Below are 20614 nucleotides of genomic sequence, written 5' to 3'. Positions count from 1 at the left end.
TTTTTCATATGGCCGATGTGCCCCTGTTTCAACTGAAGGCTTAACACAACGTTCCTTTAGTGAATGCTTGTATCTTTGTCTTCGTCAAACTGCTCTTGCATGATTATATACTTAGAATACTTCGCATGTCTTATGTACTCTTCCTTCTTTGTGCAGTCTTCTCGGGGTGACACACTTCGGATAGACAAATTTCTTGTAAACTTTTAACAGATGTTGAACATCATACTGGTTTAACTTAACTTGTAAATTGTCCACAAATTTCAACAAGTGTTAAATAATGATTTCGGCTTAACGTCAACTTGTAAATTGTCCATCAATTTTAACAAGTGAAGATAAACAATAATCTTGGCTTAACTTCAACTTGTAAATTGCTACAAATTTCAACAAGTGTTAAGTTTTACTTCGGTTTAACTTCAACTTGTAAATTGCTACAAATTTCAACAAGTGAAGATAAACAATAATCTCGGCTTAACTTCAACTTGTAAATTGCTACAAATTTCAGCAAGCGTTTAAGCATTACTTCGGTCTAACTTCAACTTGTAAATTGTTACAAATTTCAACAAGTGAAGATAAACAATAATCTCGGCTTAACTTCAACTTGTAAATTGCTACAAATTTCAACAAGCGTTAAGCATTACTTCGGTTTAACTTCAACTTGTAAATTGCTACAAATTTCAACAAGTGAAGATAAACAATAATCTCGGCTTAACTTCAACTTATAAATTGCTACAAATTTCAACAAGCGTTAAACATTACTTCGGTCTAACTTCAACTTGTAAATTGCTATAAATTTCAACAAGTGAAGATAAACAATAATCTCGGCTTAACTTCAACTTGTAAATTGCTACAAATTTCAACAAGCGTTAAGCATTACTTCGATTTAACTTCAACTTGTAAATTGCTACAAATTTCAACAAGTGAAGATAAACAATAATCTCGACTTAACTTCAACTTGTAAATTTCAACAAGTGAAGATAAACAATAATCTCGGCTTAACTTCAACTTGTAAATTGCTACAAATTTCAACAAGTGTTAAGCATTTGTATCTTCTCTCTGCCCCCAATGTGAACCTAAGTTCCACTTGGATTCTCATTATTCAGAAACATTATGCATCTTTTATCAACTCACAAGTCTTGGAATATTCTGCTAAGATTTTATTGATGACATCGGCAAAATGAAAAAAATAACAAGGAACATCTAATGATAGAAAAATTTCAAATTACAAGTGTTCCAGGGTCTTGGCAATGCTTTGCCCTCATTATCTTCAAGCCAGTATGCTCCATTGCTTAATACCGAAGTAATTCTGTAGGGTCCTTCCCAGTTTGGGCCAAGTTTGCCCTCTCTGGGATCCTTCTTGTTGCCAACAACTTTTCTTAGGACTAGGTCGCCGACCTGAAAATCCCTTGGATTGACCCTCTTATTGTAAGCTCTAGCAAGCTGTTGCGAGTTGAATTGCAGCTTTCTTTCTTCGTTCTTCTAAGAGATCAAGATCTCGGGCTAGAAGTATGTCATTAGTCTCATTCTCTACTCCCTGGGTTCTGATCCCTGGGATGCCGATCTCTAGTGGGATGACAGCTTCTGTGCCGTAAGCCATGGCAAAGGGGGTTTCCCCTGTTGATCTTCTCGGCGTAGTCCGGTATGCCCAGAGTACATTGGGCAACTCGTCTACCCATTTTCCTTTTGTTACCTGCAGCCTCTTCTTTATCCCATCCAAAATTACTTTGTTGGATGCTTCTGCTTGTCCATTGCTTTGGGGAAAACTTGGTGTTGAAAAGTAATTCTTTATCTTGAATTTCGCACAGAAGTTTTTGATGAGTTTGCTGTCAAACTGCATTCCGTTGTCGGCAACTATTGCTCCTAGAATGCCAAACCTGGTGATGATGTTTCTCCATATGAAGTTCTTGACGTCCACATCTTAGATTTTGGCAAGAGGTTCTGCTTCTATCCACTTCATGAAGTAATCCGTTGCTACCAGCAAGTACTTCCTTTACCCAGTTGCTTGGGGCAACTGCCCAACGAGATCCATGCCCCATTGGGCAAATGGCCATGGACTGGATACAGGGTTCAGGTCAGCAGCTGGCTGGTGTATCAAAGGTGCGAACCTTTGGCATTGTGCACACTTCTTCATGTAGCCTTCTGCATCTTTTTGCATGTAGGGCCACCAATACCCCTGGGTAATGGCCCTGTGAGCTAGTGATCTGCCCCCAGCATGGCTTCCACAGATCCCTTCATGAATTTCATATAGAAAATCTTCAACCTACAAAGGGTGTACGCACCTTAAAAGGGGTCCAGTAAAGGACCTTCTGTAGAGATGTCCGTCTGTTGTCAGATTGAATCTTGCCGACTTCAATCTGACCTTGTGTGCTTCCTTATGATCTTCTGGCAGCTTTCCCTCTTTTAGGAATGCAACGATTACATCCATCCAACTTGGTCCCAACTCCACACACATTGCTTCTTGTTCTGTGATCGGTTGTTCTATGCTCGGGCTTGACAGATAGTCAATCATTATTGTTCTTGTTTTTCCAGTTTGTATTGAACTTGCCAAGTTGGCCAATGCGTCGGCGTGGTTGTTATCATCTCGGCTAACTTGCAGAACTCGGCAGTTGCGAAACAAGGTTGCCAGCCTGATGACTTCCTTTGCGTATGCCGACATCCTCTCGTCTTGGGTTGCAAACTCTCCTATTGTCTGATTTACTATAAGTTGTGAATCACAAAAAATTATTACCTCATCTGCTTCTGCTGCCACTGCCAACTTTAGTCCTACAATCAATGCTTCGTATTCTGCCTCATTGTTTAAGGCCTTGAACCCTAATCGAATAGACTGTTCCAATATCTCCCCATCAGGAGATATTAACACTACTCCTGCCCCCGCTCTTTGTCGGTTTGAGCTCCCATCGACAAACAGGCGAAAGGAGTCGTTGATGTAAATGCTGCAGGGTCTGAGTTTTTCCTTTCCTTGTTCTTTTGCCTTTGGCTGGGTTTCTCCTTGTTTGCTTAGACATCGTTCATCTTGGCTCAACGGAGCCCGATGTTCGATGGATTCCGGCGTGAATTCGGCCACGAAGTCAGCCAAAACTTGGCCTTTAATTGCTGTTCTCGGCCTGAACTCTAGGTCGTACTGGCCCAAGGCCACTGCCCATCTTGCTATTCTTTCAGTTAAGTTTCCTTGTTGTAACAAGGACTTCAGTGGGTGCTCTGTTAGCACTATAATCTTGTGCGCTTGAAAGTAATGGTTCAGCTTCTTTGAAGCCATTACTAAGGCCAGCATTAATTTCTCTAGTGGTAGGTACCTTGTTTCTGCATCGGCCAAGGTTTTGCTTACATAATAAACAGCCTTTTGCTCCCCATTTTCCTCTCGGATTAGCACTGTACTTACTGCGTGTTTTGAAACTGCCAAATACAAAAATAGTTCTTCTCCAAGTTTAGGTGTTAAGAGGACTGGAGCCGTGGTCAGATGCTTTTTTAGGTCGGCCAAAGCGGCCTCACATTCCTCAATCCATAGGAAGTCCGTAGCCTTCTTCACCAGGTTGAAGAAAGGTTTACATTTGTTTGAGCTTTTACTGATGAATTTGTTTAGGGCTGCGGCCCTTCCAGTTAGCATCTGCACCTATTTTGCCGACGTTGGGCTCTTCAACTCTAGGATGGCCTTGATCTGATCTGGACTGGCCTCGATGCCCTTTCTTGTTACCAGGTACCCTAGAAACTTACCTGATCCAACTCCAAATGCGCACTTCGATGCGTTGAGTCGGAGCCGGTATGTTTTGAGTATATCAAAGACCTCTTTTAGGTCAGCAAGATGACCCTTAGGTTCTTTGGTCTTCATGACCATGTCATCGATGTAGACCTCTACTGTTTGGCCAATTAAGTGTTTGAACATCTTGGTTACCAGCCTTTGGTAAGTTGCTCCTGCGTTTTTCAACCCAAAAGGCATTACCTTGTAACAATACAGCCCTTTCGGGGTGATAAACGCTGTCTTCTCCTCATCTGGGGGGTACATGGCTATCTGGTGGTATCCCCTGTAAGCATCTAGGAAGCTCATCCTTCCATGTCCAGATGTGGCGTCTACAAACTGGTCAATCTTGGGTAGAGGAAAGCTGTCTTTGGGACAAGCTTTGTTTAGGCTTGTAAAATCTATGCAGACCCTCCATTTACCATTCTTCTTCTTTACCACCACTGTATTTGATAGCCATGTTGGGTAGTGTACTTCTCTAATGGCCCTAGCCTCCAGAAGTCTGTCTACTTCTTCTTCTACTGCTTCGACGTGTATCAACGTCGGTCTTCTGGCTCGCTGAATTACAGGTTTGGTCGACCTGTCAACATTTAGTTTGTGGCAAGTGACCTCGGGGTCAATGCCAGGCATTTCGTAAGGTGTCCAAGCGAACACCTCCATATTTGCTCTAAAAAATGTTTCCAACTCTTTTTCCTCTTCTTCGGCTAAGCCCGAGCCGAGAAGAAAGAAGCGTTCTTCATCTCCATCCTGGACGAGGATCTTCTTTAGCGCCTCTTCACTCTTCTCGGCTGGTTCTTTGCCGACGTCTTCTAGGACTTCCACGTCCTCATCTTCAATTTCTGCCTTCTCTGGCTCTCGCACGCTGCAGGTAGATTTCATTGCTGCTATGGAGTAATTCTTCGCCTGCAGTTGATCTCCTCTGACTTCTTCAATCCCATGCTCTGTTGGGAACCGTAGTAGTTGATGCAACGTTGAGGGAACTGCCCCCATTGCATGTAACCATGGCCTTCCCAAGATGATGTTGTATGGCGAGGGCGTGTCAATCACCATGAATTCTGTCTTGATCTTCTTAGTGCCGGCTTGTACTTCCAAGCTTGTTGCGCCCAGTGGCCACGTCGGCGTTCCATTAAAGCTGACCATTGGGCCATTGGATTGCTCCAAGTCATCAGGATGAAGGCCCAGCTCCTTGTAACATCTAAAGTACATGATGTCGCAAGAGCTGCCTTGATCAATCAGGATGCGTTTCACTTGGCACTCCCCAACCTGGAGGGATACTACCAAGGCATCATTATGTGGATGCTAGACCATCTCTAGGTCGGCTTCTGTAAAGGCTATTGTCGGTCCCTAGCATTCTTCAGGCTGAGGTCTTTTATGTCCGACCTGGTTTACGTACTGTAGGTGTTTTACTTTCTGGGTCTCCCCTCGTATGTCGTTTTCGTTCACTTTTGAGTGAATTACATTAACCACCCGTGGTCCTCCTGCCTGTGGCTGCTGTGCTGGGGGAGGCGGAGCTACTGGTGCTTGAGGCAATCTTGCTTGTTCTTCTCTTGTCCTGGCTTCATCGACAAGGTCCCTCAGATGGTCTTGCCTCACCAAGTCTTCTAAGTGTGCTTTTAGGGCTCTGTAACTCTGAGTTGGGTGCCCTTCTTCATTGTGGTAAACACAACACCTACCGACGTTTCTTCCCATAAATTCCCCTGGTGTTCTTGTCGGTGCTTTGAAATAGGGTTGGTTTTGTATTTGATCCAAGACTTTGTGGACCGGGATTCGGAACACAGTCGTCACTGCCTGTTTAGCCCTCAATTCCGTTTCTTGTTTGATCGATCCATTGTTACTTCGGCTTCCCTTTGGTGAGCCGTTTCCTTTCTCCTGCTTTGTCTCTTTGTTTCCCGACGCATCCTCCTGGCTCTGGTGTACTTCTCGATTCTCGCCATGAGTTCTTCCATGCTTTTTGGCAATGTCTTTGCCAAAGACTTCCGTAGTGGACAGTTATCTTTCAGGCCGTTCTTGAAAGACACGACCGACACCTCTTGGTTGCATTCGGGTATTCGATTGAACACCTCGTAGTACCTTTTTGCGTAGGCCCTAAGGCCTTCATCCTTGGTGATTTTTAAAGCCATCAATGCGTCGACCCTCAAGGGCTGTAGTTTGTTCGTCACAAACCTGGCCACAAACATCTCGGCCAGGCCTTCCCAAGTCTTTATACTTCCCTTCGGTAGTTTATGGAACCAATCTGATGCAATCTCCCCGAAGGATGAGGGGAATACTTTGCAGAGCAACGGCTCGTTCCTACTATATAATGCCATTGAATTTAGGTATAGTCCAACGTGAAAGTTGGGATCTGACTGGCCATCATATATTTGGAACCTCGGCATACTGAATCTCTTTGGTGCTTCAAATTTGTCTAGTTCCACCGAGAATGGTGTCCTCGGCTTAACCGGAGAAGTTACTTCGGCTTCAGCATTTTGTTGCTTCTTCTTGAGGTAATCTCTCAAGTCTTCTTTACTCCTTCCTGGAGCTCGGTTATCTTTGGACTTCAATCTTTTCAGCACACTACTTTCGGCCTCGTGGTGAGCTCGTTTTGATCTTTCTCCATGGGTTGTGTCAAAGCAGAGCACCTGCTCTTGAACATGCCGATGTTCTTTGGGCTGTGGGTCCTTCGTGTGATACGTCCTTCGGGACCTCTCTCGTCTCGGCTCCTCTAGTCCGACTTCCCTAGAAGGTCGGTGAAAGCGCCTTCCGCTCTTGGTGTGTTGAGGGACTTCGGGGATTGTTTTCCTTCCTCCCTTCTGGGTATTAGTTGCTGGAGTCGGCGTGTCGTGCAGCGGGTACGGTGGCTGCATGACATTGTTTTGCATCATGAAGTTGACGACCGACTGCAGGTCTGCCAACTTGTTTGCCAATTCTTTTACTTCCTCACCCCTCCGCAGGCACCTATCCTTCCATACCTGGAGGTTATCTTCGTTATAATACTTGCTTTGGTCTGTCTTCTTCGAAGTGTCGCCCTTCTGGCCGACGTCGTTCTCTCCATGGCCCTGGTCACGGGTTTTTGCATTGTGGTTGTCTCCTTCAATATCAAGGTCGATTGGTCTGCCACTCCTAGTAGGAGCGTTATCCCCAATCTTTTCCTTCTGTCCGTTACTGGCCATCTATTCTTCTACTTTCCCACAGATGGCGCCAAATTGTGTGGGTGATTTTCTGACCACACTGCCCGTTTAGTAATCAACTAGAGAGCACCGGCAGAATAGATAACTTCAGTTAACCTGTAACAGAAAGAAAAGGCTCCGGTGGTGGCTCTTCCACCCGGGGCACTCCGACGATCAAGTCAGTATATCTCTCAAAGATAATCAAGTGCTAAACTCACTGTTCAAAGCATAAATTGCGTACTTTAGACCCACGAGGGTGCCTTTCTTTTATAGTTAACTCAATCCTAGTCCCACTAGAAGCCTGACTTCTATAGACTTTAATTCAGTACATACTTTGGACTCCTCGAGAGATAAAGATAAACTCCCTAAGAGCTTTATCCTCATCTTGACTAAGTCCCCTCTTCATTCTATGACTCTTGTCCCTTATCTTTTATCCTCTTATCTCGGATTCCGATATCTTCGGAGATAACCTCGGCCTTGTGAGATCACCTTGGTGTCATGACCAGGACATGTGGCACCTCGGCTGACACGTCGGCGTCACCTTGCCACATGTTGGTACTCAGAAAATATATAAGTATTTTTTAAAAAAAATTTCATCAAATTATTTTTTAGTTTTTTAGAAAAAAAAAATTCTGAAATAATTTTCTAAAAATAAAATCAAACATATTGAAATTGATAATCTAACCACATTTTTTGGAAAAGTTTAGATTATCTCAAATTAGCCATCTCACTTTAAGTGTGTGTTTGGGCTTAATGGGTTCATTTTTGTGATCTAATTCGATGATCACTTTAATTTTAAAATTCAATAATTAGAATATTTAAAATTCTTTGAAAAGTTATAATATAAACACAAATTACAAAATCACCTCGTTTCACTAGCAAAATTTTTATCGATGAATAGTGTTGTCATCTCTAAATGTCACTACAACAAAATTGAGTTTTTACGACTTCACATTAACGGCATATAGTAGATACAAGCTGTAGTTTCTCACTTTTATGACTTACTTTTTTTGCATGTCGTAAATAATTTCTCAACCACGACGTGTCTATTGCGTATGTTGTGAATGCTAATAACGATTATTTTTTTACAGTTTGTAATATTAGCCGTAAATAATAAAACTTTCTATGACGTACATATGGCATGTCATTAATACATCAACTATACATGACACGCGTATACCAGTTGTTAAAAATATTGAACATTTCATGGCGCACAAAAAGCCAGGTGTTAAAAATTACATTTTCCATGACGCACGAAAAGCAGGTAGTTTAAAATATTACAATTTTCACGACACGCAATTGTTGTGGTGAAGGATATGACCAAAAAAAAAAAATGGTGCCAAAATAAAAATTTCAAACGCCAAACACCAAAAATTTTTAAAAAAATTCAAAAATCCCAACTCTTCAACCCCAATATGAATCTAAAAAAAAAAATTTGGGTTTCGTCGTCTAAACATCCCGATACACACAGTGAAGAACAATAGTATGTTTGTTTCCAGTTTTTTAAAAATATTTTTTCAGAAAATTCTACTTTTTTATTTGTCGTATTATTTTTTGTTATTACCAAATTTTTTAATATTTTAAGTAATTTTTTTTTATTATATATTTTTAGATAGACCTAACATAAATACACTTAAAAAGTATAATTTTCGTGAAAAAAATATTTAAAAAATTTACTAAATATCAAAAATACAAAAAAATACAAAAAATTAATATATTTTTCTTATTTTTATATATTTATTAATTTTTTAAAACATTTTTTCACAAATATTTTACTTTTTAAATATATCTAATTAAAGTGTATCTAAAAAAATAAAAAATATATTTAAAATTTTAAAAATGTTCACTAAAAATAAAAAAACATGGAAAAAAAAAACCAACTTTCAAAAAATTAAATTCAAAAAACTAAAAACCAAAATTTTGCCTTTTGTTTGATCGCTCTCTGCCACACTATGGCCCTGTTTGGTGCAGTTTAAAAGTTGCTTATTTTAGCTTTCAGCTTAATTTAAGCTATTTTGATGTATTTGGTTTAGCTTATAGCTTATAATTTTTTGGAAGTCAGAAATCAGCTTATTCTTTGAGTGAGGCAGGAGATGTTTAATTTATAAGTCAGAAATCAACTTATATTCATAATTATAAGTTATAAACTGTTTAAACATAAAATATAAACACTTTTCCACAGCTCTACTAAACAAGACCATCTCTCCAACTCTCTGTGCGGTCATCATCTCTTGAAAGAACATTAACATAGAAAATACTCTCCAAACCCTCACTCTCTATCAAACTCCAAACCCAAACCCAAATCGGCATCAAGAGCTCCAAGAAGCAACAATAATGATTCATCCCACTAAAAATATCACCACTAATAGCATTAATACATTAAAAAAGTAAAAAAAAAAAAAAATATAACTCCAAAATCAAAATATCACATCATTAATAACGAGACCCACTGCCACCTAATTAGTGGAAAGACTAATTAGTGCTCCCAAGCATTTTTCAAGAAGCAAAACCCTCTTCAAGTTGAACACAATGGTGGGAAGCTATTGACTCAGTTAGAAAGTTGTAATGAAACAAAAAAAGTTAGATGGGTTAGAGAGAGAATGTCTGCCTTCTCTCTAGAAACATCTCGTTTCTAGGGTTTCATCAATCTCTCATTGATTATGGCTGATTCTCTTAACACTCGTGGGTCGATTCTTCTAGAGGCGAGGTAGATGTAGTGGAAGGAAAAAAGGGATCGGAGTTCATGAAGGTGTGTAATGAGGTTTTGGGGATTCTTCTAGAGGCGAAGTAGATGTACTGCGGGGTTCTTGTTGGGCAACGGACTGTGTACTTGGTAAATCAAAGCGAGCAAGGGGTGTGTAATGATGCTGCCAACTCTGTCCCAGTGGCGAATCCAGTTGTGCCGGAGAAGAAGACCTGGGCGTCGGTGGTAGCTACAAATCAGAGATCTGCTGTGAAACTAAGGTAGTTTCCACCTGATAGCAATACTGTCGTTGTTGATCCTCCCACCTTGGGAAAACATTGAAAAATGGGAAGCTTGTTTGGTTGGCTATTTTTTAGATTGAAATCTAAACTTCAACTATGTCAAAACATATGCATTTAATCTGTGGAGGGGAAAGGGTCCGAGGGAGGTAATTTCTACTAATAATGGTGTCCCAATAAATTCTTGAAAAATAGTATGTGACAAACGTTCATTTCTAGTTTTCTTGAAGGAATGAGATTCAAATTTTGTAAACTAACTACAATTTTTATTTTCTATTTTTTATTTTTTTGGGGCTAACACTCAAAATGTAGTTGTATTCGTGATTTATTCATAAAGAAACTACACACATGGAACGTTCGTAAAAACAATACTGTTACAGAATGATTCATCCTCATACACCCACGGAACAATTGCTTCACACTTGCTCCTACACCCGCATAGGCCTTTTGCAAAGTTTTGACTCTTTAAAGCTTTATATGTATGTATATGACTTATTGCTGTTTTGATAATCTTTTTTTTTTTTTGGTGTTGGTATACTGATTGGGATTTATGGAAAATATTATAGGGTTTTGAAGGTCTTTGGATTCAACAGCTAATATTGATGCGTTTGATTTGATGAGGTGAGTATTGTGTTTATCTCTGTAGAATTTGGTTATTAAGTTAGTTTGATGAATATTGTGAATATTGTGTGTATGCGAATCTGTATCTATGTAGTAATTCGACTGTAAGAACTGAATATTATGTTCGTTTTAGTTATGAATTAAGTGAACTTTTCCACATATGAAGTAAATTGGTTGGAATAATCTGATACCACATTAGTAGGTTTACTGATATATACTGACTGGCTGGAATTATATGTATTTACCCACTAACAGAACTTTTGGATTAGGACCATGTATGTTAGTCTAGTTTTCACTTTCATCTTCTTCTTCTTCACCTGTTTGCCCCCTTTTTTTTTTTTTTGGTTAGTAGGAAAATTAAGTTTGTTTTTCTGTTTTCTCTACACTCAAACAAAGGATTTTTAGCTCTCTTTAATAACATTTCCCAAAAATTTGTTGTAACCTTGGTTAGCCCCAATCTCATATCTATCCAAGAAAAGCTTCATAACCATCCAAACAGGGGGGGGGGGGGGGAAAGAAAAAAAAAAAAAATTGAAAAACCCCATCCATACAAAGTTCAAAACTAATGCAATCTATGCTATTGTTCCTAAGCCATCGACATCTGATTAATGCTTCATGTGTTTGGTTATATCTGGGTGGTAGGGAAATGGAGAGGTCTTACTCATTTTTTATTCACCTACCTCTCTCTCTCTCTCTGTATATATATATATATATATATATGCTCAAATAAGTTGTGCACAATTTTATTTTTTTTTTTGTGTTTTCCCTTCTTTTAGCATGGATTCCAATGCTTCAAAGGGAGAACACCATTTTAGTGTTTCCCTTATTTTGAAGTTGTCCATATCTAATTTAACTGTTGATCAAGTAAGAAACCAAAGTTATAGCTTATTTATTTTAATTGGATTGCATCGAATATGTTGGGGCTTTTTTTTTTATATTATTTTTGTGTGTTTGAATTGATCATGACATGTTAAAGAAAAGGTAAATTTGGTTGGGTTGGAAATAACTGGATTTGGCATAATTAGGACTTTTGGTCTTATTAAATTGTGGAATCTAAATTTTTGCTTTTCATATGATCATCAGTTTTTCCTAATTTGTAGATTGTTGCTCCCTTGCTCTCAATGTTTGTAATTTGTGAATTTCTTTGATTTCTTCATTTGAGTTTCTACTCTTTATACTTTTATCGTGGGGACATTATTGCATTCTACTGTGGGTAATTATTAAACTAAAATTTGTGAAAGAGTACAATTATTAATTTGCAAAATTCAATGTGATGGGCCTTCGAGCAAAAATCAGTTGGGCATTGATTTATTGAGGTTTTTTGTTTTTTATTTTTTGTTTAAACTTGAGTTTTGCTTGGTTATGAGTGATTTGGGGTGGAAGAGAAGGGAAGATAGAGGATGAGGTCTTATGGGTCACATTCAAAAAACACCCACACCTTGGTGTTGACATAAACATTTTCACTCTTTAATTTTATAGCCCTTGGATATTAACAACGTTTATGCGAGACTCATTACACCAGCGATAGTGACTAGTGCCTAATCAAATGGGAAATGAAAATGGTAAGCATAGTATTGTTCTAATTGTGTCACCAAATAAAATGGATGTTGATTTCTCAAGAAGTAATTTGCCATTCTATGGTTATAGAATGTGTCCAATTCGGTTGGGCTTTGATCTGGACACCTGGTGCCAATCAAAAAAAAAAAAAAAAAGAATGTGTCCAATTCATCTATTAAGCAAAGGTCTAATTTCAACCCAAGTTAAGTTAACCTCAGATCTCCATCAACTAATTAGTGATAATGAGCCCAGATCACAAGTAGTAGGTACCGCTTTCTAGCTATATAGGTACTACCTTAGTATTCTTGGCTGTCTTGTGCATTAAGGGTTTTTTTTTTGGAATTGGCTTTTTTAGTGGGTTTTTTTGACTTTTCTACGAACAGACCTGCAAAAAAAAAAAAAAAAAAAAAAACACAGAGAGAAGAGTTAGTTGACTTTTTGTAATGACTTTTTGTCCTTTTAACTAAATTTATACTTCCCAAAAACCCTATATTAATGCAGTTCACAATTTAACTTATTTGAACTTTAGAAATTAATATAGGCATAATGAGCCTTTTCAATGAGTACATTATTTCAGCACTTCTTTTGTTCCTAACTATCGGAAAGGAAAACATGCATTGCAAATGGATTTAAATCTTCTGTTTTTTTTTTTTTTTTTTTTTTTTTTAATTTTACCAAAGAGTTATTATAGGCTGATTTTTTATTTTTCTTTTTCTTTTGAATAGGTTACCAATTTAAACAAACATGCTAACATGGGACCAAAGATCAAGTATGTGAGGATACGAATCCGGGTAAAAGAATACTCTTTCAACTTAATTTGGCTACTGATAATAATAATGTCAATTGGGGTAGTGGGTTTTTCTTCATTTCAAATGGGTTTTGTCGTGGTCTAATTATGTCAATTAAAGTTGTCAGGTTATTCTTATTTTTTTCCCAATCTTATCTGTTAGGGATGGTTTGACATGACAATAGACTAATTCCTTCTTGATGGTAAACTATTTTTCGGAAAATTGTGATTCTACATGTTTGATTTTTGGTTTATTTTAGTAAGAAATTTCCGCTACTCATGTGCTTTCAAAAACACTTTACTAAAGAAAGAGTTTTTTTTTTCCTAATACCTTTCTTCACTCACTAAAAGCAACATTATATATAGTTAAATTGTTTGACTCATTGATTTGAATATGCAAATAGTCCCTTATTCCTCCCTTGCCTACAAATTCTTCGATAGAATGTAAAGTCTTTTGGCCATGCTTGGGTTGTGTTATGAAAGATTTGTTTGGTTGCCTATGGAGTTTTTTTGTAGGAAGATTGCACTGTTTTTTTAGCTTCAATGGGGGATATGATATTAGTACTCCTCAACTCTTAATTGTTATCTACTTGTTACAGAGTGAAATGCTTCCTAGATTTGTTTTTGAATATATAGCTTTGGCGGCACTTAACATTTTCATTTTATTTATTTAATATATAACATTTTCAGTCCATGAATAGTTATAGTTAGTACTCAGTTTCCTTGTTTCAAATATTTGAGCTGTGATTGGACTAGTAATGATGCTACGAATATATTTTGATCCTCTCATTTAGACAAAGAAAGTAAAACCCTCTCATTTGTCAGCTTTCTTGTTTTGTAATCCCCTTCTGTTGCAATATTAGCTTTGTGGTTTGATACTGATCTTCACCGACATAGTCCTATCATTTGTATTTCTATGGTTTCTGATTACAACACTTTACAAATGTGGTGTTTCCATTTATGTTTCTTGTACTCCTTCTTGCAGATTGTGAGACTTCCAAGTCAAGCTTGCTCATACCCTTTGGGGAATTGGTACAATTAAATCTTAATCTAATCACGAGTCACTTAGGTTTTTCAATTTCTAAATATGAAACAATCGCACAACTCAACCAAATCAAATCATCTTTATAACTACGATATTTAATCGCCTTATTAGCCCAACTACATTATTTTTCCCAAATTTTCAATACTTTCAAGATTTAACGAAAATCTAAAGTTATTCCAAAAAATCATATCCTTTACATCAAGAATCATAGAATATGGCATAGATAACACTTTTTGAGATTTAAGCACCCAAAAAAAAAAATCCAAAAATTCATATCCTTTACATCAAGAATCTTAGAATATGTCATAGATAATACTTTTTGAGATTTAAGCCCAAATTTATTCAACATTGTGTTTCACGAATTTAAATAAAACATGGCCACATTATACTCCAAATTCATGAAACCCACCAACTAAGTAACTTTTCAAGTCTAAAATACGTAAATTTAACTCTAACCCAAAAATTAGTTTCAAGTGTCATAAACTAACATGTATAACATAGATTTAAACAAGACAATTTAAATCATGCTTTTCATATCAAATCATTTAAATCATGCTGTTAAATCATGCTCTTCATCTATGTTACATGGACTCGGATACGAGTGTTAGATGCGGATATGTATCTAGAGGTCGGACTCATCAAATCATAAATTTAAGGGTACGTGGGCTCGGCAAAAAAATGTCATATTTTTATATTTTTAATCTAATATGTGAGATAAAATGATACTATATGTAACTTACAGTGTCAAAATGACATTTATAGCAATTATACAACAATATGTACATATAATAATAGTGTTATATAACATTATATAAAAAGTATCCGTTGAAAAGTATTCGACGCATATCTCATACCCTTGTCTGAGTGTCGGGTGTTCGACACGGGTATTTGATTTATTTTGAAAAGTCTGTGTAACATAGCTCTTCATACCAAATCATGCCATACCTTCATGAATTTTTTTTTTTTTTAAAAAAAAAAAAAAAATTAACTTGAAATCACCCTAACATGTTCTAAGAAGAAGTGAGAAAATCCCTACCTCTTTGAAGCTTTAAACACTTAGAAATGGAGGCAAGAAGTAGAAAATGAATGATGCGCCAAAAACTCAAGTTCTTCTTCCAAATGATCTTCAACTCCAAGCTTCAAGCGGTGTACTTGGATACGCGAGTGTCTCTCCTCAGCTTCAGTCTTAGTTCTTGTAAACGGTTCTACCTCCTCCAAATTTGTCATGATCAAAGGCCTCCGACAAGGGAACCCTCTCTCCCCCTTTCTCTTCTTGATTGTGGCCGAAGGACTTAATTGTCTTCTTGATTTAGGGGGTTGCTGTTGGTACTAATGGGTTGGTAATCTCACCTCCAATTTGCCAATTACACATTGCTATTTGCATCTGCTGATTTGGAGGAGCTCAATCAAGTCAAGAACATCCTAATCAGTTTTGAGCTAATGTCTGGGTTAAAAGTAAACTTTAACAATAGCCCCATTTGTGGAATTGGAGTTGAAAATAGTTTCGTGCATTAGGCCTCAGAGCTTCTTGGCTGTAAAATTGCGAATCTTCCACTAGCCTACATAGGCCTTCCAATTGGAGTCAATCCAAGGTCAGTCTTGGTGTGGCAACCAATTAGCAATAGATTCAAGTCTTGTTTATCCTCTTGGAAGCAGAAGTATCTATCCTTGGAAGGACGATTAACTATGCTTAATGCATCTCTTGCCAACGTTCCAATCTATTTTATGTCTCTTTATAAGATGCTAGTCAGCGTTTGTTCTAAACATGAAAAATTACAGAGAAAGTTCCTTTGGGGTGGGTGTGGCGAAAAAAGAGGAATTCACCTTGCAAGTTGGAAAGCTATAACTATGGAGAAGGTTTGGCGGCTCGCTGTTCAATCTCTAAAGTTAAAAAATGATGCCTTGCTTGCAAAATGGTGGTGGCGTTATGGTTCTGAAAAGCATGCACTCTGGAGAAAAGTGATAGTTAATAAATTTGAAGTCAGAGCCAATAGTTGGTTCCCCTATGATATGCAAGCATCTTCCTTCTCTAAGATTTGGAATGAAATCTGTGAGGTTGGTTGGGGAGGTGACGGATTTAGTGACTTCCTCTTGAATAATCTGGTTTTGAAGCTTGGTTCAGGAATCGACATCTTCTTTTGGTCTGATGTATGGATCTTAACTAGACCTCTTTCTCAGGCTTTCCCCAGATTGTTCTCCATTTCCACCAAGAAAGATAATACCATTGCTGAAATCTTCTCACACTCTAGTGAGTGACCAATTTGGAATCTACAATTTAGACGTCATCTTTGCCATTGGGAATATGATCTCTTAAGGGATCTTCTTCACTTACTCTTAGGTGTCATGCCACTCCATCGTCAAAATGACTCCCTCCATTGTTTGGCTGACAAACATGGTCTATTTACTCTTAAACCTCTTATCTCTCATTGCCATCTAGCTCTTGGCGAGGACAACAACAACTGCAAACTTTTATGGCGAAGTATTGCCCCTCCCAAAGTAAAATGTAACACCCCAATATTTTAATCATTTATAGTTATCAACCCTTTTATTCTTATTTCCATTTCATAATAGAAGTTAGTGTTTAATAAAGATATAAATAGAATCTAAAAATACTTTTCTTTCTCCTTGAATTTGCCAACAGATTACATGTTCACAATACGTTAATATCTTTCCAAAATGCAAATAATTATACTAGTAGTTCAAAGAGCTAGAGAGAGATACAAATAAGGATGCCTTAATAGCTTACATCTTTCGAGACAAGGGTCTTGATTACACAAAATAGAATATTATCTTTACAATTTAGCTCGGTAGCTGTATTGCACGAGTAGCAAATCAAAATGAGCGTCTGTGCTTCATGAAAATATCCCCATCATCTAGTCAGCGAGGTATAACTCCATCATCTTGGCTTGAAAGTGTTAATTATGATAGGAATAAGCAAGATTACCCAATATAAATGCATATAACGAGATATATAAACATTTGATATAAGTATGATCATGCCAACGCAATATCCTGTCCAAAATTCATCTCTCTGTTCTATGCAAAAGAATGATACATTAATACACCTTTATTAAAACAAACCACTATCAAGAATGGGGCGGTAAACATGCACTAGAATCCCAAAGTGTGAGCCAAATACATACATATACATATACATACATATATATATATAACAATAGCCCCACATTTACCGTCATCAAGCATGGGAGGACAATTGGGCACACAAACATTTTTTCACATTTTTTGGCATCAAGTACTGAAGGGCAATTGAGCACCTTGAAAACATCATTTCGTACATTAATCCAGCATCAAGCACGCGATAAGGCAATTGGACACATTGATTGCCTGCACGAATACCAATATAGTACTCCACATTTTTCAAAAACCGATTCACTATCCGGATTATTATGCCGTTTACCCCCTTTCCAATATTCCAACATCCAAAATAATGGACCAATAAGTAAATGCAATGCAATGTACGGGTTTGCAAAATATAATAATTTGCCTAAAGTTCTCTTTAATTTAATTAGAAATAAACATTTTAATCCATAGAAAAAAGGAATCATAATTATATAATTTCTCGAAACTATTTTTTTTTTTTTAAATTTTGTAATTTCACAATTCATATAAAAATATCAAATAATTACTCAACCACATCAATTTTCCATGATATAGGGATCAAAACCACTCACAATTACAGAATTTACAAAGCTAAACAATTTTAAAATAAAATTATGAAATTTCAACTATTGAACTATTTAGCTTTATAGAAAAATATTTCATATACACAATATATCACCTGATCCCAAATAACGTGGCAGTGAAGGTCGCCTAGGCTTCTCTCTTTCTCTCTTTCTCTCTCAAAACTCTCCTCTCTTCTCTGCCTGCCCAAATCAATCTCTCTTCATTCTTTCCGACGGTTCCCAAATCAAACTCTCTCCCTCCCTCTCTTTCTCCGACCACCACACCATTAACAAACAGATCTGACCACCAATACATATCGAAATTTTATTAGTGTGCCGGGCTGGCCGAGAAACAAAAATTCCAAATTCAGCCCAAAATATTAAGCCAACCTTAAAAAACTAGCTCAACTCGGCCTAATAGATTAACATTTGTCTTGTAATTTTATGAGGTTGGTTACAATTACATATTAAAGGATTTAAAACTCCTAATAACACTAATGGGATAAATGGAAGTGTTCCTTGCAAAATTTATGCCCCCAAGAAGTTTTTTTTATTTATTTTATTTGATTTCTTTTTTTTTAGTGCTGCTATATCATCTAAATATTTCACTAATAATTTTTTTAAAATTTATATGTGGATTTTAATATGACATGATCGGTTCCATAATTTTTTTAAAATATGATGGGTCTAATGTATACATAATTAAGAGTTACAAATTTAGAGGCCTTCTTAAATAAAGAGCCTTAATTGGCTTCTTAGATTTATCTCACATTGTTTTTCTAAACCACTCAAACTTGGTTAGGCTTGGTTGGGGAACATGTTATTTTAGTAATTTTTTGACTTTTTAAAAAAAGATGTACAAAAAAATAAAGAGAGTGATATGACAACTTATAATGACTTTGACTTTTTGAATAAAACTTCAAGTTGCCAAACGATGCCTAATATACTCTAGAGTCGCCTCCACTATTGCCCACGTGAGTTTATTCTCTCGTATTTTATCTTTCTGTCACTTCCATATATAGCCGAGTTATTTGTGATTGCACGACTCAAAATTACAAAGGGTTCAACTACAAAAACACGATTAAAATGTGGTAAAACAAAATAATTAACATGGTAGTAATGTGACCATAATAAATTTATGCGCTTTTTATATGTGCGTGTGGTTTTCTTCTCTTAATTTTCTTTTTTCCAATAAAGGAAGCTTAAGGAAAATGAAGAGGAAATGTTTACGGACTTGACATTGTTCGATTTGTTTCCTCTTGTTAATTCACCATCTTTTGTATCACATTCTATTTGGCAATTTATGGCCATAAATACGAGTATATTGGGTATAACAGATGTATTACAATGATATTAATTTGCAAAAAAAAATTATATTGCATTTAAGTATATACTTGGATTAGTGATAAACATTTAAGTATTATGATTGATTGCATTTGTACAAAGAAGGAAAAAAAAAAAAAATTGACAATCTATGAGGCCCCAAATACAATCTAATTTTGAGAGAACAAAATTGCATGCTTTCGCTATGCTTTTAAGTTCCAACACTCATTTTTGTTTTGAGATTTATATCACGTTGGGTAGTTGTCAGCGTACGAGAGTAAAAGGATATGGAAATTTTGAGACAGAGTAACTTGCCCCAAAACATGTAATTAAATTAAATGGCATGTAAAATATAGTATTAAAACCTAAAAGGAAGGAAATATGCAATAACTTTGAGAGTAAATTAAATTTATATATATGGGGTCACCCTATATATACTCATACTCTCATGTTTCTCTCATTAGATAATCACCATTTCAATTCCCTATTTCTCTAATAATTTTTCTCTTCTTTTTTTCTCATCATTTGCAGCCATGGAAAGGAAGGGCAAAGGCCGTCAGAAGATCGCGATGACAAGAATGTCAAATGAAAGCAACCGAATGGTTACCTTCTCAAAGCGTCGTTCTGGGCTATTCAAGAAGGCAAGCGATCTCTGCACCCTATGTGGTGCTGAAATTGCCATCATCGTTTTCTCTCCTGGCAAAAAGGCCTTCTCTTTTGGCCACCCTTGTGTTGACACTGTTGTAGATTGTTTTCTCTCTCGAAACTCTCTACCCAATTCAGGCTCGCTCCAACTTGTCAAGGCTCACTGCAATGCGAATGTTAGCAAGCTCAACTTGCAACTTACTGAAGCACTTGATATGTTGGAAGCAGAGAAGAAAAGAGGTGAAGAGCTTGACAAGATGAGGAAAGCTAGCCAAGACAGGTGTTGGTGGGAAGCACCGGTTAGCGAGCTTGGACTTCAGCAACTCGAGCAATTGAAGGTTGCAATGGAGGATCTAAAGAAGAATGTTGCGAAGCAAAGTGAGAAGATTCAGATGGAGGAATCGAACCCCTCGAGGTTTTTTGAAGCTGGGTCAAGTTCCATGGGATGGCGTGTTGGAGGTGCTTCTGATGGTGTTAAGGTTTCAGGGCTACGTCTGTCCATGACTCCACATGGATATACCCTCGACTACGGACATGGATTTTTTTGATATTTTGTCGTTTGTCGTTTGTTGCTATGAAAAACTTGCGTGTTTGCTTATGATTTTGGGTTTAATTTGTTGGAATTTTAATAAAAATAAAATTAATTATTGCTATTTAATTTGTTTGACTGTTACAGGTGTTATTGCTATTTAATTTGTTTGACTGTTATGAACATTAATATTGATTTTAAAAATTTCAGTTACAAAGATATTATTAAATTTTATTATTATAATTATGTAATGACTAAATGTTATGAGATTTTCACTTAGATATATTTCGGTGTTTTCTAAAGATGTATAATGGATAAAAATCGCAAGGACTTTTAACATAAGAGTATTTTATTTATTTTATAATTTTGTCATATATTCTATGATAAATAATATTATAGCATATTTGAAATTTTTATTGTATATGCAATTGGTAGATTTTAGTCATTGGTGGTTAATATTGAGGATATTGTATTGCAATGTTAATGTTAAATAATTGTAAAGTCAAGGATTATAAATTAAAATAACTTGAAATGGAATATAATTGTTATCAAATATCATTTCGAAT

At 36.7% G+C, this 20614-nt stretch overlaps 1 protein-coding gene across 18 annotated transcripts; it reads left to right on the top strand.

The window, feature by feature from the left end:
• Window positions 1-9356: 9356 nt before the first annotated feature.
• Window positions 9357-20177, top strand: LOC114311313 (agamous-like MADS-box protein AGL62). Of its 18 annotated transcripts, XM_082869151.1 has the most exons (6): window positions 9427-10007; window positions 10171-10337; window positions 10425-10479; window positions 12762-12827; window positions 13809-13855; window positions 19406-20177. In XM_082869151.1, exon 6 carries the CDS (start codon window positions 19408-19410, stop codon window positions 20065-20067), a length of 660 nt encoding a protein of 219 aa, XP_082725277.1. In that variant the 5' UTR covers window positions 9427-10007; window positions 10171-10337; window positions 10425-10479; window positions 12762-12827; window positions 13809-13855; window positions 19406-19407; the 3' UTR covers window positions 20068-20177. The 18 variants fall into 18 exon arrangements, with proteins under 18 accessions (XP_082725286.1, XP_082725283.1, XP_082725280.1 ...); XM_082869157.1 differs by lacking the exon at window positions 10171-10337 and having other exon boundaries at window positions 9375-9840; XM_082869148.1 differs by lacking the exon at window positions 13809-13855 and having other exon boundaries at window positions 9378-9840; window positions 10239-10337; window positions 12762-12805.
• The last annotated feature ends 437 nt before the right edge of the window (window positions 20178-20614 follow it).

Source organism: Camellia sinensis, chromosome 5 (genome assembly GCF_055761805.1).
Source record: "Camellia sinensis isolate YWXY chromosome 5, ASM5576180v1, whole genome shotgun sequence".
Classification (NCBI taxonomy): domain Eukaryota; kingdom Viridiplantae; phylum Streptophyta; class Magnoliopsida; order Ericales; family Theaceae; genus Camellia; species Camellia sinensis.
The sequence above is the reverse complement of the archived record's forward strand: the minus strand, read 5'-3'. Positions and strand labels throughout refer to the sequence as shown.

Bases quoted from the DNA above. Each gene is read 5' to 3' on its own strand.
- LOC114311313 (XM_082869144.1), top strand. From the start codon at position 16,212: ATGCCACTCCATCGTCAAAATGACTCCCTCCATTGTTTGGCTGACAAA. The intron at 16,372-19,405 runs GTAACACCCCAA...CATCATTTGCAG, and splicing joins TGCCCCTCCCAAAGTAAAAT to CCATGGAAAGGAAGGGCAAA.